The sequence below is a fragment of the Aquila chrysaetos genome, chromosome 6 (assembly GCF_900496995.4).
Source record: "Aquila chrysaetos chrysaetos chromosome 6, bAquChr1.4, whole genome shotgun sequence".
Lineage (NCBI taxonomy): Eukaryota > Metazoa > Chordata > Aves > Accipitriformes > Accipitridae > Aquila > Aquila chrysaetos.
The window spans coordinates 42,964,128-42,991,506 of record NC_044009.1 but is presented as its reverse complement, the minus strand read 5'-3'; the positions used below and the strand labels follow the sequence as shown (position 1 = coordinate 42,991,506).

The 27,379-nt window shown below is 49.2% G+C and overlaps 1 protein-coding gene and 2 long non-coding RNA genes across 3 annotated transcripts in view; 2 read left to right on the top strand and 1 right to left on the bottom strand.

The window, feature by feature from the left end:
- The window catches only part of LOC115342465 (TGF-beta receptor type-2-like), a 33,974-nt gene extending 7,059 nt beyond the window's left edge, over positions 1 to 26,915 (bottom strand). Inside the window, exons 1-3 of the mRNA XM_030016666.1 lie at positions 26,730 to 26,915; positions 7,179 to 7,329; positions 2,955 to 3,157 (exon numbers count right to left, since the gene is read on the bottom strand). Of these exons, the coding sequence (XP_029872526.1) occupies positions 2,955 to 3,157; positions 7,179 to 7,329; positions 26,730 to 26,781 (406 nt within the window). The 5' untranslated portion in view covers positions 26,782 to 26,915. The remainder of the gene's footprint in view (positions 1 to 2,954; positions 3,158 to 7,178; positions 7,330 to 26,729) is intronic.
- On the top strand, positions 3,669 to 9,668 carry LOC121233370. The gene is made up of 5 exons (XR_005932589.1): positions 3,669 to 4,488; positions 5,082 to 5,331; positions 5,756 to 5,972; positions 8,762 to 9,459; positions 9,554 to 9,668. It is a non-coding gene; the product is annotated as an uncharacterized LOC121233370 (long non-coding RNA).
- Positions 17,181 to 27,244, top strand: LOC115342467. Its single transcript, XR_003923774.2, has 4 exons — positions 17,181 to 17,497; positions 17,598 to 17,690; positions 17,830 to 17,895; positions 26,732 to 27,244. It is a non-coding gene; the product is annotated as an uncharacterized LOC115342467 (long non-coding RNA).
- Positions 27,245 to 27,379: the final 135 nt, after the last annotated feature.

Genomic DNA, 27,379 nt, shown 5'->3' with positions numbered 1-27,379 from the left:
ATGTAGGCAGTTCTTAAGGGGGCTGCTGGGTTCAGGGCTCAAATTTAGCTCCATATATCAAGCAAGGGTTCAGGACGCTGGCCGGCATTGCTTGGGCTGGGCCGTGCGGCACGTGAGAGCCTGCCGCTGCCGCCAAAACGGCTCGGCTGCCCTTCGGTGGGTCCCGAGCGCCGCTTGTGCTGACGGAGAGGGGAGCCGGGGCAGCAATAACAGCGATAAAGCTGAGGCAAGGCTCGAACGGAGCAAACCGCTGAGGGGGTCTGGGGCTGGAGCTTTGCTGGCCCCCCGCGGTGCACGGAGAGCCAGGAGGGATGCTGGGGTTGGGGGGGTGGGCTGCGTGCGGGACCACCGAGCGCAGGGGAGCGCGGGGATTGCTTTGCGCGATAATTGGCGTAAAGGAGCATTGTTTCAGCGTTGTCTGCCGGTGTTGGCATTTCCTTCCTCGCCGCGTTACAACACCAACCCCCATCAACAGGCTGGGCATGGCTGTTTTTGTTTTATTTCTTTTAAACCCCTGTCAGCCTTCAGATCGTCGGCGGGGGGACACGCACACAAAAAGCCCTAACCCTCACACAACATATAATTGTCTGATCCTTTGATGTTCGCCATTCCTGGAATAAACATGCTGACTTCAGTAGAGATATTCAAGTAAAATCTTACTCAGAGGTTTTTCTGCCAAGTATAATAACCCAAGGGAAGAGGGATAAGAATCATTCCATAAGCAAAACTCGCACTGCTTGACCTCAGTGTGTGCAGATCATAATTCAGGTTCTGGAAAAACAGAGCGTTTAGCTATTTTCCTTGGCAAATTTCAAAAAAATGTGCTGCAGCTAATTTCTGCGAGGCTGTGAAAGCGTTTCTAAAATAGGCATCAGGTTCAAACCACAAGATCAACCTAAACTGATATAAATCAATAACGAACTCAGGAATATGTTTATTTTGGAAAGCAATAGGCCTGGATATCACCTACTGCTTTAATGGATTTACCCGCTGCTTAAGATCCCATCTTTGAAAGTCTGAAGAAAGAGAAGATATTTTTAAGGGAGTTGCGTGCACGAGTCCTGAAAAGGGGAAGTTTAACGCAACTTCAGCAAATTCCTTCGTGAGGATGCCCCTTCCTGAGGGCAAGCCCTTTGATACGGAGGGGTTGCGGCACAGCTTAGACCCCTTCCACGGAGAGCAAATGCAGCTGCTCTGGCGATAACTGCGGGTCTGTAAACCCACGCCTTGTGGAGCATCGCTGCGTGGGTCTTTCCATCCCTGCTGAAGGGAGATGGACCTCCAGGGCCAGGCTCAGCCGGTGCAGGGGTGGAGAGGACTCCGCATGCTCAACCTTACCCAGCATCTTCCCAAGGTGTCCACCGGGCTCCTGCTTGCACGGCTTTAGGAAATGATGCCTCCGCGTGTTCATTAGGGTTGTCTCTGAGCTCTGGTGGGGTCCCTGCAGCCCCGGTGCTAGGGCAGTGCCCCCCAGCAGGCCAGATCTGAAAGCAGGGCTTAAGAAGTCAAGAAATGGGAAAAAATCTGCCTGCTTCAGCTGCCAGAGAAGCGCTCATCTGTGTTAGATATTTCTCTGCTCAGTGGTTGTCTGTACCATTGAAGATGACCATAAGTTAATATTTAAAATGCAAATGATCCCTTAAAGCAGAAGAAAAGGATGTAAACAATGGGGTCACGAGCCTGGGGCTTGCCAAGCTGGCCCCACAAACCAAATCAAAGAGGAGATAATTGTTTAAGGCCTGCACTGCCCTCGCTTTGAGTTTGAGCCCTTTACGTGCCGGCTGGCAGGAGGAGGTTGTTTGTGGAAGCCTTTGGTGGAGGCGGCGTTTCCAATGAGCCAGTTGTCATTTTTGTGTGAAATTACATATCTCAGCATCAGCTTTGGGATTTGACTATCTCTCCCTAGAAATGTGTGTACCTGTTATGTTTGGCTCAGGAAGCAGCAAAGAACTGCCAAATTTAGCATCATTTGCCTTCATTAAAAGTGGCTTGTTTGTTCTGAGAATTTGCATTTTATGTGATTTTTTTTTTTTCTTTTTTTCTTTTTTCCCTGTGTTGTGGGAGAAGCTGTGCTGCTGACTTGCAGGTTATGCTTAGGCTCACTTTCAGCATCTCGTTGCTCTGTAATTATGGAAAATTGGAGGGGTTTCACTTTGCTTTTGTTACGGGTCAGATTCTTGATGGGCACTTGGATAAACCTGGCCCGCTTGGAGTTAGGGAGGTTTGGACAAGCCCCCAAAGGCTTGGGATCTAGCTGGAAGCGTTTCCAAAGTATACGACCCTCCCGAGGTAGAGAAACGAGCTGCCTCTTAGTTTTCCCTCCTGCGGATTTACAGCTCCTGTTGGATCCCCAGCCATCTGCAGAAGCATCTACAGGCGTGCCAAGTCACGCTCACGTATGTGTACAGCACCGGGGCGGCTCTGGCTGTCCCCGCCTGAGAGAAACACCGCTGCAGAAATCCCCAGGAGAGCGGCAGGGGAGGCACTGCCGCGGGCCGAGCCCCGCGCCCCGGCACCACCGCTTTTTTGGGTTGCAGCCGTGGCGGACACCAGCGGTTCCTGTGGGTGTGCCGGGGCGGGATTTGCTCCGACGCAATTTATTTAAAGCTTTCGGAGCATTGACTCACGCTGGGTTACGTCAGCTTTTGGGTTCCCCGGTTGATTCGCCCTGCGCTGAAGGGCACAGCCTTCCAAGAGATACGGTGGATTTTCCATCACCTGATGTTTCCAGACCAAGGCTGGAGGCATTGTTGGGAGGGATGGTTTAGCCACAGACAAAATACTGGGTTCAGTAACGGGGTAAAAATTTTACCTAGCTTTTATATAGGGAGGTCAAAGAAAATGCTGAAAGATCTCCTCTGGCGTTGCACCTCCTACTCTATTGGAAATACAAGTTATTTGTCGTTAGCGTTGGGTGCTTCTCCTCCATAGGTAACATTAACAAAAGTACTCACCATTGGTGTGGTTTTCAAAGATAAGTTTATCGTTGCACTCCTGCTCGTCCACGCAGCCGCAGATGTAGATGATCCCATCCTCACTGGGCTGATGGGTCATGATGCAGCGCGAGGTGTTGTAGTTGGGGACCATGAGGTTTTCGATGGGGCGGTGGGGGTTGTGGCAGAGCGTGCTGATCCTGATGCTTTCGTTGTCCTGTCTCCTGCGCGTGCCAAAGGAACCAACAAAGCGTTAGTCTAGCAGCTCAGCCTTCGTGTCACCTACCTGTCATCTTAAACCTGGTTTTAAGATCATTCGTTTTAAGGTGTGTAGGGAATGACTTGTTTGCAGTGGCTCTGGTATAATTCTAATTACGTGTGCTTTGGAGGGGCTTTGTTAAAGCCCTTTGTCTCTTCCAAATGGGGAAAAGAGAAATGTTTAGCACACGCCAATAGTAGGATGTGAGCCAGAGACTCTGATTGTTTCCAGTAGATAATTCACCAGTTCATAATCGTGCCTTGGATCAGGTAGTGCCAACCCTAAGGCTGAGTGCCCTGCATGGGATTTGGGTCAAAATTCCTCTTTTCCTAACACCAGCTGCTAGGCCAGTAGGTTGTGGGGCTGTATGGTCCTAAGGAAACCCTCCAAAATGAGGGTCCCACCTCGTACGTCACCTCTGATGCAATGCAAGTCATAACATCTCTGCTTCAGCAGGGGCTGGGGTCTCTGCTGCCCAAAATTCACCTGTGCAGGGGAGAGGCAGGAGATGTGGGGCCCGAAACGCTTGCTTGCCAGTGACCGCTTGGCTTGTGCTTCCCTCCTGGTCCTCTCAACCAGCGCGTGCAGGTGGAGCCCATAAATGCCGTCTCATCGCCTGGGCTCTCTCTGGGCTAATTGCTGGTTGTTGCGCCCTATCCTTGCAGGACCATTTGCTCCTGCCTCCAGCAACCTGCGGTGGTAGAGCCCTTCAGTCGCTGGTTGGGGCTATTTCTAGAAACGGCTTGACCTTTGGAGCTGCCAAATTATAACGTGAAGGCGATACGACTGCCCAGCCATGGGGCTGTGTCTGCATTTATACCGTGGCTTCAGACACCGAGCAACTACAAAGGAAACCTTCTGTGTCACCTGGTGATGTCCCAGTCCTCACTGGGTCTGGGGCAGAGGAGCACTGGGGCTTGGCACAGCCATGGATGCGATAGCAAATAAGCTCTAGCTCCTCCTTATTTCCATTTAGATAATTAGGGGGGAGGTAAAAGCGTAATTTCTTGGGAATTTGTTCTTTGTTTCAAAAAGAAAGGACAGACCTTCTTTTTTTTTTTTTTTTAATCACTGTGTATTTCTTCAGCTCAGTGTAACACACCCCGTGTCCGAGATGGTCGTAACATGAGCCAGGCAAGACCAAGACGTCCCTCCCACCAGCTGAGAGATGGGAGCTGGGGGGGGATGAAGAATTCCCAAGACATTTTTCCCTTTCTGGAGTGAAGGTGCAAGATATCCCAGTGCCTGTGTTGCATTTAACTGTGCACGAGTGTTCAGCAAGCGCAGTGAGAACAGGTGAAATATTTCAAGGTTTGTTACCAAAATGTCTCATTCATGAAACTCCGGTTACTCACTGAAACGCGGCTCATAGCATCAGGTCTAGTTCCATAGTGCTGATGTCCTTAGAGCTTTTTTAACTGCTAATCCTCAGCAGCCAGGTTAGGTCCTTCTCACATGCCACGTTTTTTGCTCAGCAGCACCTAGTTTAGGCTCCCATTAAAGCCATGGAAAAGTGTCACATGTAGGGTTGGGTTGGGCAAAAGGATAGGTTTGGCTCTGGTTGTTGCCCGACTCCTCAAGCACAGGGAGCTCATTTTGCTGGAAAACCCCAGCTCTCCCAACGGATTTGGGCAGCATTGCCTCAACACGAGGGGGTTTGGCTAGAAGGTCTGGCACAGCCACGTCCCGGTGCGTGGGAGCTCCCTTCTTTTGGTGCGTGATGGATTCATCCTTGTTGGACCCATGGCTTCATCTCCACCTGCTGTTTACCAGGCTGGGTGAGGGAAGAGGTTTGGGGAGCAAATGGTGGAGATCCTAAAAAACTGGGGTGCCCAGGTGCATTTAGGAATGGCCAAGCACGAACTGGGTTATGTCCTTTTGTGCGGCAGATGGTGGCAGCTGAAAGGAGCTGGAGCTTGGAAATGGGATTAGGAGGCAGCTGTTGGTGTTGTGATGGAGCGTCTCACCCTCAGAGAGCCGGAGCAGAGCTTACACAGGCTGCTGGCATGGCACGCGAGACATGCTGGAAAGCTCGGGGATGGATGGCTCCAGCCCTGCCCGCACCACCGGGGAATCGCAACCCGGGATGCGGCCCTTCTCCTATGGGGAGGATCAGCGCCTGCCTTGTAGAGCCAGTGGGTAATTAGACCAATTTAAGAACTAAGAGCAGAGCGCCAGGGTTTGACCCTTGTTTCCAGAGCCTTTCCCAGAGGAGGCGGGATAACCCAGCCCTGGTCAGGTTTGCGGGGCAGCCCCAGGGCAAGGACGAGTGATGGGGAATGACCGGCTCCACACAGGCTACGGGTGGCTGGTGAGTGTTGCAACTACTCCTAGGGACGTTCAAAGGAAATTACAACCATTAATTACTTTTCCAGGGACAGCCTCTGCTTCCCAACCTAGTGGTGCAAAGTGGGAGGGTGAAGGTATGGAGAGGTTTCACGATGCCTTCGAGGTCAGCTGGGAAGTCAGACATAAAAGTGGGGGGAAGAACACAAATCTGTCATCCTCTCCCTGGTGAAGTCCTGCGGTTTCAGTGCTCCCCACGTCTTCTTTGGATTCCCAGGTAATTCGTCAGAGGAGCTTCCAGATGAAGAGTCCTAGGAGGGTGCGATCCCTCCTCCGTGGACTGCCCAGGCTGGGCACGCTGGAGGATGGGAGCACATTGCTTTCAAGCATGGAGCCAAAGCTGCTGCTGTGACTGTGATACCCACGCAGGACAAGTTCAGATGATCCAAATACGCCTCTGAAAATGAGGAATGGGCAGCGAGGCCGGCTTGGAGGTGAGCCCCGCTTGCAGGGATCTTCACTCAGGATGGGTCTTAGGATGGGGTGGGAGATGCTAGGAGGAGGCTGTGGGGCCAGCAGGTTATTTGTGACCCCGCAGCTGCCTCACCCCATCCGATACATGGTGCAAGGTGCAGCCCCATCCTGTGCTGTGGGATTGCTTTCCTGGCGTGGGGATTTATGCTGCAAGGGTCTTGCTTTTTCTTGTACGTGTAGGCTGTCAATGGGAAAACCCAGCGAGATGCTGGATTGCCTACTCAGGATTTAAGGTGGCTTCCTCGTGTGTGTGTAGGGGAATTTGGGGAAGGGGGTGGATTTTGTTTGTTTGTTTGGGTTCCTTGTTGGTTTTGTGTTTTGGGTTTTTTTAAGTCCACAATGCAACAATTATGTTGAGGAAAACTCCTACTGAAAGCGGGGCGTACAGCATTCACGCTAATTAGCAGGTTGAGATAAAGCCTAGCGATAAGCGCTTGGCTGGCTTTCACTTTGGCAGCCAAATTAAAAGGGAAAGAGGAGGAAAATCGCTCTGGGCAGACACAAAATGGATGTTTTTTTAGTTTTGCTCATGGGTACCAAAAAAGCTGGGGGAGGCACTCTTCTGGGCCAAACAACACGGTGTATGCTTGGCCTAAAATTCAAGATTGAGTTTCCCTTCCAGGCATCTCCTGCAGAAGCAGAAGGCGGCTTTTCCTAGGGGATAGGAAGGAGGTGGGTTAAACCCAGTGGGTTAAACCCCAGTTTGGTACCAGCTTAGACGTCCATGCGCTGGATGGGGACAGACCTTGGCTGCACCCCTGCACCTGAACCGGGGTTTCACCAGCCTGATGCAGGAGGACATCGTGGGTTTGGGGGTCAGGGCTGTTGGTTTTGCCCTTGGGTTCAGCTTGTAAAGCTAAACTCAGGGGTTTATGGGGGTTTAGAGGTCCCACAGGAAACTTGCCACACTTTGTGTCGGGCACTTAAAGGCTTAATTTATTTAGAAAATAAACTGGTACTAATTATAGGGCAGACCAAATAATTTTTTACAGCAAATTGTAGTTTTAGTTGTAATGGAGTCAAAGGGAGAGGAAGAGAAATTCCTGAATTATTTAATGGGCAATAATTCAAGTGCAGGGGTACATACATGTGCGTTCCCATGAGCTGCTGCCCCGCGAACCCCTTTTTCCCCCACATCCCCCCTTGATGCGGGAATCGCCGCTTACCATATGGCCACGCAGATCTCGTAGGGGTCCTCGCAGTAGGAGTTGAGGTTGCAGTTGCTGTAGCACACCTTCTCCTCGCAGGCCGGCGGCGTGGAGTCGCACCACTTGCACAGGTTGGTCTTCAGGCTGCGGCGAGCGCCGGCACTGCAGGCTGCAGGGGCAGAGAGGCGGCGGAGGGTGAGCGTGGCTGTGCTTGCCCGGAGCGGGGAAGAATAACCACCATTTTCAGCAATTTGCACAACCAGTGGAGAAGGAGCCCAAGCTGACCCTATTTCTCCATGCATTTGTTTATAGCTTTCGTTTTGCTCCATCGTTTGGTCAAATGTGCTTTAGATTATGCCAAAGCCTAGAGGAGATGGAGGGATGCTGGCGGTGCGGAGGCGGGTCCCGCTGGACGAGAGCTTTGCGGAGCTTGGGAAGCCACAAAGAACTGCGTTTTCCTTCTGTGTTTCCCATACCATTTAACATCAAGGGGAAGTTGATTTCTTCCTCTACAACCTAGGCTCAAAGAGGCATCTCCCTTCATCCTGAGTGCATGCAGTGTCCGAAAAGGGACATCTCCAGGTCTCTGCATGCCTGAAGACTTCATTTATTTCCCTACCTGGGGGGAGAGAGGTGCTGGGGAGGGATGCATGGCCAGGCTAGGGCAGCTCCCTTCTCTCCTGCTGCCTCCTCATCCTCCTTCTGCCCATTCAACGAGCCCAAGCTGGGAAATGTGTTTGCCACCCGCTCCCCGAGCATCTGTGGTTTTGGCAATAAACGATGGGCTGAGACTTCCCGAGCTCTGGGGCAACAGGGGCTGCTCCCTCCAGGCCTCTGTTGCCCGCTCTGCCCTGGCCCGGCGTGAGATGCTCTCCTGCCCCTGACGTGCCGGATCTGGCCGCAGCAGCAGGAATAACCGCTGCCTGTGTGGAGCTGCTCTGCGTGTATCTCACAGGCATAAAATTATCTCTATTTTTATACAAAGGGTGAATGAACTATGCTCGGTTAAGGGATAAATCCCAGCTAAATTTAAACTTCCTGTTTTAAGGCTGCTAAATGTCTGTCTTCCCCCCCCCCCCAAAAAAAAAAGAAGCCACTAAGTGGCTTATGTAGAAATATGTATTTATAAATTTTTACTTAAATAAATACACTCTAGTGCGTTTAGGTAGGAACCTGAACTACAGCAGCTAATTTTTCAAAGGTTTGGGCCATCTGTGCTTCTCCGTCTGCTGCTTCCCTGAGCTGCCCAGCAGCGCTGGGTGCTCCCAGCCCCTATGAAAAGGGCAGTCGTGGCTCACTGTGCTGCAGTAGCCATCACAGGGGTTTTCCATCACCAGCCGTGAATTCGAACAAGAAACATATTGCAAAATCCCTGGCTGTGGCTTGCGAAGCCTCAGCCCCTGCAAGCAAGGCCCTGCTGATAGAGGAGCATGGGTTGCCCTGGGTCTGTGGGCAACCTGCAGGACCTCCCGCATTCTTGGTGGTCACATCTCCAACCTGCCCATGGCCAACGACCGAGCATACGGTCCCTTTCCTTTTTAACACATATACTGTCCCAAAAGCAAAAAGGGATTTTTAACTTCTCTGCTTCCTGAATCCAGGGTGTGCACTCTGCTCTGACAGCAACTCACGTGCCTGGTCCGCTTCCCTCGCTGGCCAGACCCCCCTCCATGCGACAGCCGTAAAAGAGCTGCTGGAAGGCTCCCACACAGAAATAAACCATTTACAAGCTCCCGTGGCCTCGTACGTAGGGCCAAGGTTAACAGCGGAGGGGAAACCTGGCTGCAGAAGAAAAGCCTGTTGCATCTGAAGGCTGGAAGGAGGAAATTTTGGTTTAAATGACCCATGCGAGGTTTAAAGCGTGGCTCAGCAGGGATCGTGTCGTGGAAGGCGGCGGGGCAGCTGGGAGCAGAGCGGGTGAGGATGCTGCCCACAACCTCTTGCTCAGCGTCACCCCCATCCATGGGGATGCTCTGGCCCTGCCAAGGCACCCGGGGATTTTATGGGTGACCTCAACAGACCCAACGCCCCACATCCATCCAAGGGTTAGCTACCAAAATTGTGACTTCAGCTGGGATTTGAAGCACCTGCAGCCAGCGCAAGCTACCCTCGCCTCCCTGCCTCGCTCTGCCAGGGCAGGACTCTCGGGATCCCAGGCAAAACTCCTCTCGAGGATGCGAGTCTTGGAGGTGGATCAGAAATTAAGCCCAGCATTTGCATGGGGCTCTCGAGCTACAGCGGCAGCCCCCACGCTCTACAAACTCTGTCGGTGTTATTACGTGGGAACAGAGAATTGAAGGTAAATTGATTTCTCCCCCCAAAACCCAGCCCTACCACACCCAGGGCTGTGCTCTGGTGGTGTCGCTGCCGTGTTTCTTCTTTCACCCTTTCAGCTAAACCCATCCATGCCCTGGCTCGTGCTGTGCTCGCAGCACACTTGTGCAGGACCGCGGGCTCAGCCCCATCATCCCAGGGATATTTGGAGGCCCTGCAGAGGAGAAGCAAATGGACAAGTCCAGGTTGTAGATGTCACTGATGCAGAAGAGTGATGGGGTTTGTTATTTATGTATTTATACACACCGGGTATGTTATTTACTTAATTATATCAAGGGTTTGGTTAAGGTCTCAGAGCAAAACGTCAGTCCTGGCAGTTTTGTACTGGTGCGTGTGGTGGGGATCTTGACTTGGCAGTCATTTGCACTGCAGAGCAGAGAAGCCAGGGCAGATGAAAGAGTTAAATATGGAAACGAGATCCAGAAATATAGCGGTAACCCGGCAAAATTCTTTGGAGACAAATTGTTCTAAACTAGCTCAGGCTGTGATTCTGTTATCTGCTCTGCAAGAAAGGTCAGAGCAGGAATATCTCTTCCCCCCACCCCCCTTTTTCTCCTAGGAAGCTAAAAAGAAGAGCACAAAGCCCACTGCAAGTTTCTTCAGGACTTTGTGTCCTTGAACCATTAGCTCGTAGGTACAATTTAACTGCCACATCACTCATCTTGGCCCTGATTAGACCCAGATGAACACTTTCAATATTAATACTCGGATGATTTAATAAAGCTGCACGAGCAGTAAAAGTAACAATACACTTCCATAAAGGGGTTCCAGATGTTGCCAAGGCAAATGCTAAACATCAAAATACAAACTTCAAAAAAAAAAAAAAAAAAAAAGACAAAAAAAAAAAGCTGGATAAGCAAAACTTGGAACAAACTATAAACTAATTAAATGTGGATTGAGTTTCCAAAAATAAATTGAAGCCATAAGGATGTGATGTGAGCCAATAAATAGTACAGTTAGTCAAAGTTATTGTGGAACGACAGTTGGAAAGATGGTTTGAAGTCACCGATAGGTGGGCTCACAGTGAGCTTGGCTTCCTATCAATAGGAAGGCTTGTTCTCTTGTGCACGAGAGCAGGATCAAGTCTTCTAGTATCTGTAACTGGGACCCCAGAGAGGTTACTGAGAGAATATGAGATGATTTTCAAGTAGAGGAATAAAGGAAACAACTATGCCAAAAGTACCTGAGTCTCTCCTGCAAGAGCAGCAGGGGTGATACCACCACCCAAGGACACCGAGATATTTTTTCATGCTTATTGGAGCACCCTCCAGCCTCTCATTGCCCACATGGCATCCAGACTCTCCGCTCGGCCATCTGCAAGGCCCACGGAAGCACCACTGCCATAGTCAATAACCCATCCGCTTCCCCCCCTAAAAGAGTCATCTAAAACAGCTCTCCAAGAGAATTTCATACCAGTCCCATCACTGCAGCCACGGAAGCAGTCAGCTCCCAACAGATGAGCTTTTTCCTCGCTCGCCAGGTGCTCAGCTGCCAATGGTGACTGCAACTGTAAGATCCCAGCGGGATCAACAGGGTTTTCATTAGCTCGTCTCTACCAATGCAGCCCCAGAGAGCAGGTAGGTCATCCACCACCCAACTTTGGCTCCAGCTTTCTGCACGCTGCAGTCCCCAAAGAGGGTAAATCACTAAGGAGCAAGCCTGGGGTGCACGGAGGTGGTGGCACGGTGCATTCGTTACAGGGAAGGAGAAAGCCCTTCGTAGCCAAAGCGGTGGCACGTACAGGCAATGCATTTTCACTGTGTGGCAGAATAAGCAGTTTTAGTTCTCAAATATTCTCTCTGGCATGCTGTTTTGTGACAACTGAACACCAGATGGGCTTAAGGAAAGGTGCTTGGTGTGAGATATTAAGGCACTTTCGCTCCCCCCACCTCTCCCTTCCTGAGGTGGAAAGGGACCAAGGCCTCTGCTACATGGGACCTCTGTTATAGGACCTTCAGATTACGCTCCATCTTTCAGTAGCAAAATGCCCTTACATTGCTTTTATTTTTCAAGGACAAAGAAAAATTGACCATTTTTAGGTCATGAATGCTTTATAGTGAGGTCTACCCCCTCTTTTCTGTGTATCTCTAAGCACCCTGGGATGGGGCTGATGCTAACTCAGCAGTTGCAGAGGGTTCCTCAGCTTGCCATTACTGCAGCGGCTCCGGGAGCTCTTTACATCGTCTTTTCCACGCAGGTCAGTCAACCTGTAATCCCCAGGCTTTGCACTCAGAGAGACTGAGGCCTGGGAGAGTAGCTGCCGTGCTCTGCGGCTTTGTCTAATCAGCAGCACTCTTAAATGCAGGATAGGGGAGCACCTCTGTCAAAACCCTGCAGCCACGTTGCTCCTGGAAAGCCCCAGGTAGGTGCCCTGATGGAAACCCAACCTGCGCCAAGACCTCCTTTCCCACCTGGGTGAGCCCCGGCTCATCAGCAAGTCCTTCGTCCGCCGCCAAGTTTAGGATTAGTCTTTGCCTTGGGCTTTCATCCATGGCTAATGACATGACTACACAATAACAGAGCCTCTCATAAAATTATTATGAGAACAAACAAATTCCTTCCCTATTATATACAGTACTTGTTTCTAAGATTAAAACAAGAGCAGGGCTGATGGGCTCTGCTCTCTTGCTGACCCATGTGAGAACACCAGGGCCTTGGTGTTCTCCATTGGCAGGTTACTCCTGAGCTGCCTCCTCCATGAAGCAACCACCACTGCCACGGATGGGCTACGTCAGGGTCATTCCTATGTCCCTGATTTCCAGGAGATCCTATGCAGGGCCAGAAGTCCCCGTTGCAATCGTCTAGAATGACCTGTGTAACAGAGATCCCAGATTTCCCGCAGTCAGCTCCAGCTTGATCTACATCTGATCTGGTGTAAAGCACCTGGTCTCACTGCGGCATCCCACAGTGCTGCAGGATCTCCCCAGAACTGGTGTGTACTTTTATTTCGGGTGCAGCTTGGCTTCCTCCAGCACAGTTCTGTTCTCCAGTGGTGGGATCTGGTGCTACTTTCAGCTGCTGAACCAAAGAGGTTTTTAGTATTGGGCCGCTCTTCTCCATCCATGTGTTTTACAAACACTGTATCTTCATCTTCGTAGGAGAGGTAGAGCAGACCAAACGGAGCTGAAAAAACTTATTATCGTCTTTTTGCCCCTGCAAGACACAAGCCCCCGGCTCCCCCAGGAAACCCAGCAGCGCTCAGGCTGCATTCAGTTCAGAGGACCAGGCTGTGCCCTCAGGTATGTGGTCCCACATCATCCTGCATAATAAATACTGTACTTGGCAGAGTACAGTATGGAGCAAGGAATGAGCCAGTAATGTTTCCTGGTGAATAAAAAAGGACTGATTTTGATTGCGTTAGACATCAGCGCTTCCCAGTGCCAGAAAGACATGCAGTATACATTTCTGGTTTCCTTGGACCTTCTTCAAACAGGCTGGTAACTGACTTATTCCACCACTTATTTTTCCTTTGTGAAAATATCCCTTTAAATTAAGTGTTTAGCAAATACTGCTTAGTCCCATTACAAAGTAAATTGGGTATGGATCGTACCAGCAGACTTCTCCAATCTCTTTCAGATGCTTAAATTACGTCATGATCTAACTTCACCCCGGGGAGAGACGAGCTCTGCAGAATATTGTCTGTCCTTCTGCTTTGGTAATCTCTGGTATTTCTTGGGTACCTTTTGCAAGTTATCTACAGGTCAGTGCAATGACTCTGCTTTTGGAGCATTGGGATGCTTCGTACAGAGGTACCCCCTGGTCACGCCCCAACAAAGCCGGCACCGTCCGGGTGAGCTGGAGCACCGGGACCAGCGAGGTGATGCCCCGCACTCGGTGGGGCGGCTTTGGCCGGAGCGGTTTCTCTTTGATTTCGGTCAGTTGATGTCTGTGCCTGCAGGCGAGGACAGGGGGAACGCGCCTGAGCCCACGCTCCTCCGTCTGCCCTCGGAGCCGCTTGTCTCCTCCATCCACCGCGACAGCCCGCCTTGCTCACGCCCAAGGCGCTGAAATCAGGCAGTGCCAGGGACCCTTCTCCTGCACCCGCAGCAAGATGCTTCCCCTCCAGGAGATCTCAAGTTTCCTGCCCCAGATTTCACTTGCTGTCCCCCGAAGCTGCTCCTGCTGGGACAACCCGTGCTCCACCCCTGTGGGCCCTTGTTTGGGTCCCTGAGGTCTGGGTGCTGGTGCAGGGTCCGGCCGGCGTCCACCGCCCGGGCGGGCTGGCAGGGAGCGGGCGTGCTGCCGCGGGACGGCTGCGCTGGCGATGGAAGGGCTGCACGGGCAATTATCTGCCATATTGTGCTCTCGCTTGTGTTTTAAAAACAACAACAGCTCAACTGACTCATAGATCCTACGGCCTCTGAGTCATTTTTTATTTCTGGATTTCACTGCTCTGCCCTTTGCAATGAAGGGAGTTGCATGCGCGCGCGCGCACACACACACACATCAAGTTCACATTCGTTTTTCCCCTATAAAAACAAAACGATTTCCATACCATTAATGAAACAGAAATGATTTGACTTTGCGTACCCTGGCTTTTATTTTCCATTGTATAAACTCTGCAGATGAAATAATGATGGTTGTAAAGTAAACCTTTCTCTTTTTTTTTTTTTTCCTTTCCCTTTCCAGGCAGCCTCTTTTCGAAATAGCAATAGGGAGTCACTTACAGACTTGGCTTGTGCTGAGCCTGTAGTAATTAACCCCTTCATCCCTAGCTTTTCCTCTGTTGGTATTTAACCGCAGCGTGGGTGAAGGCGGCAGCAGATCTCCCCCGGGACTAAAAGCAAAGCGGGGGAGCGGAGCAGGCAGGGAAATGTGGGAAAGGAGGAGAACAGCTGGTCAGTGCAAAGCAGTGGAGTGTGCCTGGGGCCACGCACCCACGCGTTGGACAGCTTTCCTGGGAGAGCTGGGGCACTGGCACTGCAGAGCCAGAGGTACCTGCCGTCTTCCTGCACACCCCATTTTTTTGGGTGCGAGTCAGCACCGCTGCTTTGTGTTTAGCCCGGCAGCCCCATCCTGGGTTGTCTCCCTTCCTTCTCGCTCCCTTGGGGACCACCAGTGCTGACATCTCAACGAAATGTCCTCTCTCCTCCACAGCACCACTGTGGAAATAGTCTGCGGTAAATAATTTAATCACCAAATCTTGCTCTTTCTGTTTACAGGGCCGTTATGATTTTATGAAGTACTCAGAGGAAAATTAATAGGGTGAAGTAATACCTTACACAAGCAGCAGATACAGCTGGAGCTGGGCGCGTAAGCACGTGCCTGCCTTGCCCTGCGGGACAGGGTGAGCTGCCCTCCCTGCGGGAGCGGGAGCTCTGCTTTTTGATATAGCCTTACCATTACACATGGTCTGCCCAGGCAATCTGTCTGTCTTCAAGGCTTCTAAACGTGCCACAAGCATTTTTCCTAATTGCATCTATCATGCAGCAGCACAACCCTGCATCCCCCCAGCATCAGTTCAGATGCTTTGCCGATGCCTGGCCCGGGCGGGTTAGTGACACCGGCTGAGATACTGTTACTCTTCCCAGAATGGGTGATGTGTTTTATATTATTTCTCTTGGATTTATTAAGCATTATGTAACTGGCTAACCAATCCCGCATGCGACGCAATCGCGGCTGATTTCATGTCAGTGGAAAGTAAACAAAAAAAAATGTTCTGAAGTGGCTGAACTGAAATTCATTTCCACATGCAAAGCAATTCCTGGAGGATCTTCCCCATCTCCACGCGGCTACTTTGCATCCAAGCTCTCATGCAACCCATTAGAAAAGAGTTATGGAACAATTGCATGTTGTAGATGACAGGGTGTTACAAGAAAATCCTCTCTGTTTACTCCCTGCATGAAATTATTAAGATAAAGTTTATTTTACTTAATTATTTTTAAGCATCTTTGTGGATTTCTGCTGCTCCTTGAAACGTGTTACGCTTGCATATTGTTTGTCTTTTAGCTGGAGAACTCCTTCAAACGTGAAAATTACTCGCCAAAGAAAGTTTGGCATTAAAGTTTGAAAAACAAAGCAAGCCAGCCCTGCAGTGCTGAGGTCCCGAAGCCCAGCAGGACCCGAAACAGCGCGATGGGGAGGATGTTCTGCCCTTGCTCAGCTTTGGAAGGACTGTAAGTACCAGGTGAGGCAAAAACTATACACCCATTAGACTCTGGACTCAAGCTCTTCCAGGAGCACTCTTCTTTCTGGTGTTACGGACAGCGTCCTTCCCATTAACATCAGTTTGCACCCTGAGACGTTGAGCTGAGGATGGAGGAACACGGAATGGATGGAACACAGACCTAGTGGCCCTGTGCCATTTTGTTTGTTTTTCTCAGTGTCTTTGAAAATGAAAATGTTTTATTTCTGAATCCATTTCGCAGATGCACTTAACCTTCACTGAAACATCAGTAAAGCCGGTGGGTGGGGGATGCCCATTTGCATGTTATTTGCATTATTTTGCAGGGAGCCCCTAAGGCACCCAAGCACCTGCTTCATCCGGGCAAGTAGCTAAGTCCAAGTTAAGCTGAACTGCTGAGTTAGTCCCGGCTGGGCTGATGGATCATGTAACAGCATTTGCCACTTGCCAGGCTGCAATTTGAACACAAAGGTGGCACCACGCTGTGATCCCAGGGCCAGACGACGGGTTGGAAAGGGGCAGGACAGGACAGGCCTGAAGGCAATGCTGGTGGGCAAGGTCACAGCTCCGCGTGGGTGTCACCACTGCACCCAGCCTCGTGCCGACTCGCTAGATGAGCAAAGTTGACCTAAAACCAGGAGGGAACCCACAAGTTAGGGTTTTGTCTGCTGTTCTGGAGGCTCACGTATCCCCTCGGGAGATGAGCAGGGATGCCCCACATCCTTCATTGCAAAGGTGGCCTGAGGGAGGGTTGAAGGTTAGCTCAGGAGTCCCTCAAGTCACACAGGACAGCAGCTTAACACAGGGTTTTTTCACTCCCTAAGTGCCGAGTGTGTGCTGGCTGTTGCGGGTTGCTGTGTAATTACGGCTGGTACCTCCAGAGCTGTTACCATGCCAGGCAAAAACTGCCCTGGCAGACAAAAGCAGTTGTGAGTTTGCCTGGTAATAACTGTACTTATCCCATTAGGCATTCGGCAGCTGCTGGTTAAGTACTGGGCTATGAAAGTCAAATGTGGGGAGATATGACGGAAACCAAGGCTCGTGGCCAACCTGTGTCTGAAGGTACAACACAAGATCTTGGCTGGCAGCAAGTCCCTTTCATTGCACCTGCTGCCCCCATTCCTTTCTCTTTCGTATCTTTTGCTGTCCTTCCTACCCACGTGTGGGATTGGAAGAGCCCTGAGAGAGCAAGACAAGCCAGCAGCACAGCCTGAACAACAAGTTTGGGGTCTGGGAGGGGAAACCCCCCCCCCATAGCCAGGGGTCAGCCCAAGTCAAAACCATATATACACCCAGTCCCGCGTGGTTACCTCCACCAGCATCACACCGTGACCCCACCACCACAGCAACTCCCACCAGCCCAGACGGCGCGCGAGGGGAACGTGCCATTTCTCTTCATCGGACGGAAAGCAGAGCAATTTATTCAGGGTCTGGGGAGGGGGGAAAACCGCTGAGTACAATGTTCATAAGCAATTTTAGCAGCTCTGCCAGTGCCTCTGCTTATCTGGGGCTTTGCAGGGTAAAGCAATGCATTAGCATACGCCACGGCATGGAGTGCCTAGGCTGCCAGTGGGGTTTGCAGAGGGCTAAGCTAGCACATCCCCTGTGGAAGGTGCCTTCTGATGATTTGGGATTCGCATGCCAGGTTTTCAGAGGGCTCTGACATTTCAGCCCTGTGAAGAGCGCTTTGCAGTGGTCTGGTTTTGACTAAATCCTGGTCTTAAAAATGAGTCCCTTCTTCCCACCTCCCACGCTGCTTGGGAGAAGGAGTCACAGCCTGGGCACGCACGGGTGGTTTGAGCTCATCTTGTCCCAAGTCATTGAAGAAATTGCTGAGGATTTAACAGCACTTGCAGGTCTGGGAGCTGAACAGCAGAAGGTAAGAGTCGACCAACTCCACAATGCTGTTGCCATCATTTTTGTTGCTCTTGTTTCTCCAGAGCTACCAACTGTCTATCCTATATTCTATTTAACCGCAGCTTCTGCATCTCATTCTCAGGAAGATGCAGCAGAGATGAGTCCCCCTCTCTACATAGAAAAAGCAGCAGCAATGAACCTAACAGCAAAAGCAAGTGAGCTGCAAGTTGGTTGCAGACATTGCTCTGTCTTAACTACTGCAATTCAAGTAAAACTACTGCACAGCAGTTTTTTTTTTTTTTACTATTATCATCATATTATACTCTGGAATTCAGTTTTGTGTATATTTTTCAGGCTCTGCAGGAATCCTGGATCTCCGTGAATAGATGGAATTGAAATTTAAAGATATCGTCCAAATAGGTAAACATGTCAGAAACATTATCTGGGTCACATTTGGGCAACAGGATTTGCTCTGTTTTAAGTGCAAATGGTTTACTGATGATTTAGATGAACTTCCTGAGGAGTGTTTGAAATTCCTGGCACACACGTTCGATTTACCATCTGCTAGAAGGGCTTTGATGAGCCCACAAAGAGATGTTAGACTGGAGCTGCTCTTCATCTCTCAGGTGGAATTTTTGTTATTGACTAGTTTGTATTTTTTTGCGTTTGTATTATTCTGATTCCCGAGGAGAAGCGGGGCTTGCAAGGGACTGTGCAATGAGCTGCCGGGGCAGAGATGTGCAGTTAACTCTCCGTCAATGTGCTGTCATCAAGTCGTTCCAGCACTGCTCGTTCTTTATGTCTGCTAAAATTATTACATAGAGTCGAGTTTTGCCCTCATTTAGACCGGATCGAACAGTAATTAAGTAATTTGTGCTGTCAGAGGGACTTGAACTTGAGGCTAGCCTGGATTACAGACACTAAAAACTTTCTCACTTCTCCTAGTGTCCCACATTTAGCATATAAATAGATGGTGTGTTCTTGTCTTTCATTTCTTGATGTCTTAAAAAAAAATCTTTTAAGGAGCTTGTGTTGTAACCTTCCCAAAAGCACTGCCCAATAGGGTTGAATTCAACTTGAATATTTTCCATTCTTCTAAAGCAGAAGAGAGCTATGGCAGGAGGGCAGAGGGAGCAGGTTTTTGGAAAAGAATTTTTGCAGGAATGGAACCAAGAGTCCCGTTGACAGGGCCTGAAGTGTTTTTTCTCCGCACGTGAAAGTAACAGGACCTTGCGTGTCTGTGTGATGCCTCTCAAGAGATCCCTCTTGCAGGAGAAGGAGAGGGTTCCCGCAGGTCCCAGCCCTTGGGCAGAGCTGCAGCACAGCTCCAGGGAACCTCGGCAGCTGGAGAGGACGAGGTTCGGCGGGTAAAGCTGCTCCTCCAGCATGGAGGAACAGCCAAAGAGGGGAACGTTCTCTGTTCACCATCTCCCACTCCGAGATCTCATCATTTTGCAGGAGCGCATTGCCTTTTCAACTCAGCGTCCTGCCCCAGGATACCTGCTGAAACATGCTACGGTCTGAATATCACTGAGCAATACTTCTGCCCAAGAGCTACCTCCCAAGCCGCAGCCTGTTGCAGAGGTAATAGCCCTGGCAAGGGTGAAAGAAAAGCTTGGCCGCTTGTGACGCTATTCTACAAACAGGTGAGCGCAGGGCAAATATACAAAACCAGAGTAAATGTGTGCCGAGGAGATCTCACCCCCAAGCAAATAGCCTCTGCCTCTGGCGGGAATGTCTGCGACCATTTTCTACTGCTGAGTGCCTTCTGACATATTAAAGACATGGCAGGAACTGAGCTCCCAGGGGATCCATTGGTCTTATTTCTGTGGACGCTTGTACCCTGGGTCTATTTGAAGAAGGATGATTCATTCAACTGCTCGTTGCTTATGGCTCTGTGTGTCACTTCCCATTGTAAGAAGAAGGGTCTTGTTTGCTATCGTGGACTGGTTGGGGCTAATTTTGGGATAGACCTAGCGTGGAAAAAATGCTTTACGCAGCAAGACAGCAGCTGATTCAGTTTCTTCCATGCTGGATGCTGGTGTTTAGAGTCTCCCAAGGCGGAAGTTTTATCAAGTAACATCAGACAGATGTTCCTCATCGTGTCCCAGCTGCGTTGACTGGCGACCTGCTCTGTCAAACACTTGTCAGGGGACACAGGCATTCATTCTGCATGGGTGGCATTTTATTAAACGATCCCCCTGAAAAGAGCAATGGATCTTTTTAAAGAAATATCTATACCAGTATTAATTGTAAAGACGCCAGAAGCGCTTGTAGTCAGGGCACTCCCAAGAACCATTCCTGGGAAGGGCTCTGAGTTCCTGATTTTGCAGGAAAAGAGAAGAAATTCTTCTCTGGATTTCCAGTGCCAGGCACGGTATGAATTCACTTTGGCAGTATCGCCTTTCTGATGGGGTGCATGGTACCCCAAGGCGATGCAGGACACAGTTGAGCTTTCTGGTTTGGGACGGCTGAAGTGAGAAGGGATCACTATCAAAATCTGAGGGTTTTGCATTGTTGATCTAAGGAAAAGGCCCCTCTTAGTGGTGTAACAACCAGCAGGCCAGGAACTTCAGCAGATGTCTCTGAGCCTCCCAGAATCAAAGATATAAGAAAAGTGTGTTGTTCCCAGAGGGAGTACCCTCACAGGGGTGTTGGGGGAACTGAAAAGATTAGGAGATGCTCAGCATCTCAGATTGGGGCAAGAAGATGCCTTATCAATGATCGGATCTCATCAGTCGGTGTCACCTCAGGTGATTTCTTCAGGGCTCAGCCGTGCCTGGACCCCAGACCAGGGCAATAAGCCAGCCCTGCTGCAGAATGCCGTGCTCGCACTGGTTCTAGTTGCTGGCACAAGCTCATCAGCACTGCTTTGCATGCAGGGCATGTATTAGGGTGTGATGGTCCCCGGTGCATGGACTCTCTGGCTCCCAGGCATGGCCATCATATGCTGCGAGGGGAGGACAACAGCTCTTTGCAGGCTGAGTGAAGGTAGGCAGACGTTTCCTTCAGACGCCTTCAGGCCTCATCAGCGCTGACTCTGGAGCCAGGGTGGAAGCTGCTGGGGATGGCTTTCTTTGGACCTCTGCTCACCCAGAAGAGCTAGAGTTTCAGACCCAGCAGAGAGTAAACAACATGGAGCTAAAGGGACCGTCTCCATCCGCAGCGTGGCAAGGCGAGAGGTCTTGCTGCAGGAAGCGTGTCCAGTATGATGCTGCTTCAACCACTTCTTTGAGAGTCGTGGCCAAGTCGTGGGTTGAACTGGTAGGCAGGACTCTGCAAAGTGACACCCAGCAGCTGCCACCACTGGAGCTGTGCATCAGCTCCTCATTACAGCAAATCACACACCGGAAATGTTGAAAACGTCTTTTTTTTTTTTTTTTAAATTTATTTTAATCTTGAATCCAGATGTAAATAATCCTGTCTAGTCAAGGGTAACACTTGGGTTGAGATATATCCTCAGAGCTGCTAGAATCCACGTGGGCAATAGCCCTCTGTCCAGTGCAGACTGGCAGGCTGCAGTGTACAGCTGGATACATTAATTGCCCCAACGCCAAGATGCATTTGCTGTAGTATAAATCAGCCGTCATTTGTCAGGCGTGTTCCTGGCTTATCAATGGGAAGTAAAACACTGCAATGGAACAGCTCCATGAAAGGGTAAGTCCTGGAGCGGCGTAATTGGTGGGAGCATGGGCTGCAGAGGGGATTGCATGATAAGCAGGCTCTCCCACTTCTCCTAAAACCTTGACAGCTACCAGCAGCTGGCAGGAGAGTTTCAGCCCTACATGGGCTGTAACAAAAAGATGAACCAACTGACAAACGAGAAATATGACTCTGATGGATGTTACAGATCCTTTCCAGAGCCAGGATCACAATGGTCATCTCTGAATTCAGGGATGTGCATGCGAGCAGGGCCAAGACAGCTTTCAGCCACCCCTTCATTTCCCCCTGAAGATCCCTAAGGAAATGTTATCCCACAGTTGGGGTCCAGCACGGAGATAATGTAGCTGTAATCCACAGGTTTGATAAGGCAGGCAGCCATCAGTGGTGTTATCTCCCCTCTACGTGGAGGCCCCTTCCAGCGCGAGGCTCTCACTTGGCACACAGCGCTAAACACTGGATGTGGAAAGAGCAAAGTGTGTGGGAGCTGCTGATTTTGTCTCCTTGGTGGGACTGTTTTTTTTTAATAAAAAGATCAGATGTTGCGCTTCCTTGAAAACATGACAATCTATGGGAGAGTTCATTAGTTTATGGCAAGTTGCAACACTGTGGAGCCTGGCTGAAAGCAAATGTTATTGCAAAGAGTTATCACTAAGGGGAGAGGAAAATAATGTCCCGAGGAAATAAACTCGACAGAGCAGAACGTGGAACAATATAAAGCTGTGGAGGACAGGCAGTAGAGTTGAATACTTTCTCAGAATAAAAGCCCCCAGTCACCTGTTTTTAATGCCAATGTTTGCTTTCTGCATATTCGGTGAATATGTGGGATACATCTGTTCAGGACTCCATCTCTAATGGGAGTAACAAGTATCATGATTGCAGCTGGCTGAACTTTTTTACTACTAGTACACAAAAATGTCTTTGTGACCATCATTGAATAGTGATAACACCAGTAAAACACCAGTAAAAAAAACCAGCTTTTTTCTTTTTTTTTTTCTTTTTTTAGAAAACAATGTGTTTTAATTTCAAGTTCCATGGAATTATACTTCAAAAATTACTTTCCTCCACAAAGCCCCCTGCCTAAAATACAGATCTGAGCTGCTTTAATGATGACCAGCCTGTCTCAAGTCTGAGCAAAGCTGGAGATGCAAGGGGAGAGGAAATGCCTGCTTTCATAAATCTGACATAGCTGTACCCTGCCAGCTTTCTTAGCCTTCAGTTAGTCTAACTTACACCAAGGGCTGAAACTGTATTATCAGGTTTGGAGAAGTGTAAAGGTGAATTCAAAATAATCCATCACTTTCCTTGCTGAGTTTCATGCCACTCGCAACACTGCAGAGGTTTTGCACTGTCAGGGTTTTTCTTGTGCTTTCCCCTTTTATTTCCTAACTGGAGAATTTGTTGCAGCTTTGTTCTTATTTAGGCTGGTGGTAGGATGTGCTAGTTTCTCCTTCAGGCAGTGGGATGCTGCGCCTGCTCCCAACCCAGCTACCTACCCCCAGCCAGCGTGCGGCCCTTGCAGCCCCTTGGTTTGTTTTGAGGGTGATGATAATTTCTTCCTTGGTGTTCTGGCTGTCTTAAAACAACACCAAAGCAAAATATGATGCTACTTGAGAAAGATTGTCATAACCAACACTGCAGCCATGTGTCCCGAGCCAGGCAGCACCCACCTCCATGTGCTGCTTAGTCTGGGAGAAGAGGTCTGCTCTGCCGCTACAGCTCAGCCTCGGACCTGCAAAGCCCCTTTCTGCAAATGGATTTATTTGCCAGTGAAACAGAGGGTCACTCTTCCTTCATCCTCTTCCTTCCCTCGTCCTCTCACCAGCTCAGTTTTCACTCCTTGTTCCTGAATTGTGTGTGCATTGGTGTTGGGGTGCAATCCCGATAGCTCCCCTGCCTGAGGAGCAGGCTGGCATTTCGGTGGCAGTACGACTGGTTTTAGCTCTGGTGACCTTAGAAATAAGAGGCCAACTTCTTGAGTGAGCTGCCTGAGGAGCCTGGGATAGGTCAGAGATTTCTTGAGCAGATCAAAAGCCAGAGATGTTTTTCTGACAGCCCTGGAGCTCCCTGTCATGATTTATGAATTATATACTCTCTATATATTTAGCTGAAGAGGCTCACTGGGGGAACAGGGGCTGGTTTGTGCAAGCAGAAAAGAGCATGTGGCTTCAAAGAGCCACCACCTACCAAGAGATACCCCCTCGAACGCGCTATCTGCAGAGCCATCAAAGTGCCTTGAGGTACAGTGGCAAAGGGAGCCCAGGAGACTCAGAGCAAAAAATGTCAGGATATTTTAGAGGGCTAGCATTTTAATGGAAGACCGAGTTATGGGGAAGCGGACCCAAACCCCAGGAGCTGGGAGCTCTGGACTCAGGGTAGCAGACCTGCAACCTTCCCTTGTTTCACAAATCCTCTTTCTCTTTCTTTGGAGCTTCAGCAGATCCCATGGGGTACGGCTCTCCCTTGGTGAGTGCTAAGTGCCCTGGCAGATTTTGAGTTTCTTGTCCTCTTTTGGAGGTTGGATGCCCAAAGGCACGCTGGGCTGGGCTGGGCTGGGGCTGGGCTCCTGGGGCTCTTCATGCCCCGAAAGCTGTCGTCACACCAGTGACACTTAGCTCATGTTCTTGAGGTTGTCTCAACAGCTCAGAGAGTTGTGGTGCTTTTCTCTCCCCTCTGTGAGATGAGATTTTGCTCAGCCCCATGCTTGCGTGGCCTGACCTGAGCCCTATTCTTGACAGACAGAGCATGAGGGAGACTTGCCCGATTCTGACACAAAACAGGGCAGGAAAACTCCTAATTATTAACTTTAAGGCCAGGGTGTTCCATGTGCACAATACAGTAATCCTGATATCAAGTCCGTAGCTTCTGAATGGGTTATAGTTTACTGAGCAGATAGTCTTGCAGTCTTGAAGGCTTTGAGCAACAAAAATCCACCACATCCTGAGCCCGAGTAATTACCTGCTGGAACAACTTTACCGTGTTGTGCTCTAACACAAAAGTGCCCGGTTTCAGCTTCCAGCATGTAAATCTTGGTTTTGCTCTGTCCCATAGAAGAGGAAGCCCTCTGCCAGAAAGCATCTCTCCGGGACCTCGTTATGGATGATGACTAGCTCACCTCCCAGCTCTCTCCTGGCCAAACTAAAGAAGGCTTTGAGTCCCCCCACTGTAAGACAGGTTTTTCCAATCCTGAATGATCCTTGTATTTTTTTGTCCTGGGCTAGTTAAATCCAGAACTGTGCCAGCTCCCTGCCCTGGAAGGATTCCCTGCTCCCCTGTGTGAGGGTTTGTGTTAGCAGTGGTGCAACTGCAGCTGCTGTCTACACCTTCTGCTGAGAAAGCCATGTAAAAACGCTGCCCTCCAGCAGCCACTGCCACTGGGAAGAAGTTTAAGGGTAGATATTTTGAAGCCTTGCTAGGGCTGGCCAGGGAGAATTAGGGAAATCCAATAGCTGAAATTTCAGCGGTCTGTCAGACTACAGTTCTTTTTTCATAGAACCATAGAATGGTTTGGGTTGGAACAGACCTTAAAGATCATCTAGTTTGCCATCGCGTATGGACAAAAGCGGTCAGATGTGCTGCCTGATGACCACTCAACCATGTTTGTTATTAAAGGGTTAGAGACAGGCAGTGTGGAGCACCAACTGGGGTCTCTGCTGCCCTGGCGTAAACTCTTAGGGAGAGCAGCGAAGTCCCTAAAGATGCTCAGCTGGAGTTATTCTGGGATACCTGAGATGCAGGTATGGGCCATGTTCTGCATGGCAAGTCTTAAATCTCTGTGCTGAGAGGAGCAACTTTGCTGCTGTCACTAAGCTAGCGCTGTCACTCTTTAAAGAGAGGCTGGATGAGCGGTGGGATTTGTTTCTTGAAGAACAGCCGAATGTGTATTTTCTGTCAATTTGGGGAACTTGCTGTTCCCTTCTCTCTTAATGTAAACGCAAAGTGGGCTCCCAGGGTACTTTTACTGTCTCAGAATGACTGTAGGGTCGATCTTAACACTATATGCAAGAGAAGTGGATGTAGCCCCAGAAAACATATATCACTGTTGAGCTGAATCACAGAGAGCAAGCCTTGGCTTATTTTTTTTTCCCCATACGGAGGCAAATTTTGTCATCATATCACTCACGTAACCTTTCAGATGAACTTAGTAATCATGATATGTTTTGGTTTGGCTTCTTTCAGATTAAAACCTTGCCTTTCAGAAAAAGGAAACCATAAGTTAAATAACTCCAAAATTAGGTATTTCTGAAGGATAATTAGTGGTCTTCTTTCTTACCAGAAACAACCCAAGACTGTGCTTTAAATAATACCTTGTAGTAATTCCCTCAGTTCTGCTCCAAATGTGATTAATTTACCAGGATGTTATCAGTAGAGCATCCTATATTTCAAACCACACTTTAGGGTATTATCTACAATAGTCAATATTATATATTGCCACAACTTTTTGAAAAATTAGCCGGACCTTATGTCCTAAATCCCCCCGTCTGGGTCCTCTGTGCTTCAACAGTTGCACCAAGGCTTGTATTTGCCTACACCCAAATTACCATCCGATCATATTCTTTCATTCCCTATTCCTGTAGATAGGGGGACCCATGTAAAGTGAATGCAGATACAGATCCCTGCCCCCAGTTATTTCATTTGGATGCAAAAATACTGGAATTATAATCCTCCTTCTTCATCGCTTTGAGCAAAAAGCAATTTCAGTTGCATTGAAATTTCTGTAGTGAGGGGAATGGGTCTGTGTTTGTAAAAGAGTTCACTGTAAAAAGTGCCATTGTTCATGAAAATATATAAATATATACTATATAGGGATATATGCATGTATACACATACCTAGGCACTGTATATACAGAAAGACACACGCACATACTTAGGAGATGTGTATATAACACTCACTTATATACAAATCTATTCCCTGTTATGAAACAATCATCAAGATATAAACAAGAGAAGTTAAACCATGGATGGGCACATTTTCAAGTGCTGCTGGAGGGTTTTATCTACAGTATTGAAGAAGTGTTATCAAAACCTAAACAGGGCACTTATTACAAAGAAATCTTTACGTAAGTGCTGGAAAGGTTTGCTGAATAACCAGATGTTGTTGCAAAGACACTTCTCCTCCCCCTCTCCCCACTTCTTTCCTTCTTTAATAGTTCGATTAATTCTGCGCATAAACCGGGGCTGATAAAAGTTCTAAGCCGCAAACTTCACCACATCTGGACACTGTCGAAGCCAGATCGTTCAGCGGTGCGCTTCAGTTGCTTTTAATCTCCTTCAATAAAATAAAAACTTCCAACAAGTAATGCTGACCTATATATATTTTTGCGCTGTAAACACTGACATCTGCAAGCTGCTCCAAGCGAGCACACAGCACTTTCCACCAAGGCAATCGCTCGCCCTTCGCCGTAAGAGAAATACGCAGCTGATGCAGTTGTAGCAGTGTATTCTACTAAACTCTCGGCTATTTCCAATCGTCTGGCTAATTGCTGTCAGGGGAGAAATCAAAGATTAGCTATTTTGCTGAAGGAAGGAAAAATAAACGACCTCTTGGAGTATGTTGCTTAACGTTGTCTAACCAGAAACGTTTTTCTACTCACAGAAGGAGAGCAGCAGTAAGGAAAGCAGACCCGGTCTCCTCCAGTAACCCATTTTCTGGATCCTGCCAGCGACCAGAAGCCCGGCTTCACGGCGCTGACCAATTCATCTTCCCTCGGTGCAGCCGGTCTCCTGCGTTTCTGCTGTCAAGCCCGGAGCCCCGAGTTTGCAAGGCTCCCAGCTAGGCTTGCTGGGAAGGCGGATCCAGCCGCTAAAGCCCAGCTGTGTGTGGGGTCCGCCCAGGAACTGCAGTTTATGAACAAACTAAGCCCGACTCTCCTCTCGAAATATATACAAATATGGGAGGGGGGGAGCCGGGGGAAGAAGCCTGGCTCCGAGAAAAAGAGTTCGATTTTTTTTTTTTTTTCCGATGACAACGCGGAGCTGCTCCCAGCTCCGTACGGCCCAAGGATCTTTGAAGGGGACCTAATGTCTGCTGCATGCATCTAATCAAAAAGGCATGGGTACTCCTGCATGCCTCTTTCATCTGAATAAAACACGGAAGGTAACGCTTCAATATGTTGAGCTGCCATTAATTCTCTACTTTCTCCCCTCCTTTTAGAAATTAACTCTATCTTTTAAGTAAGCCTCAATGGGCTATATTTTTAATAGGGATAATTAGAAGTTTTAGGGCAGCTTTTTCAGAAAGACC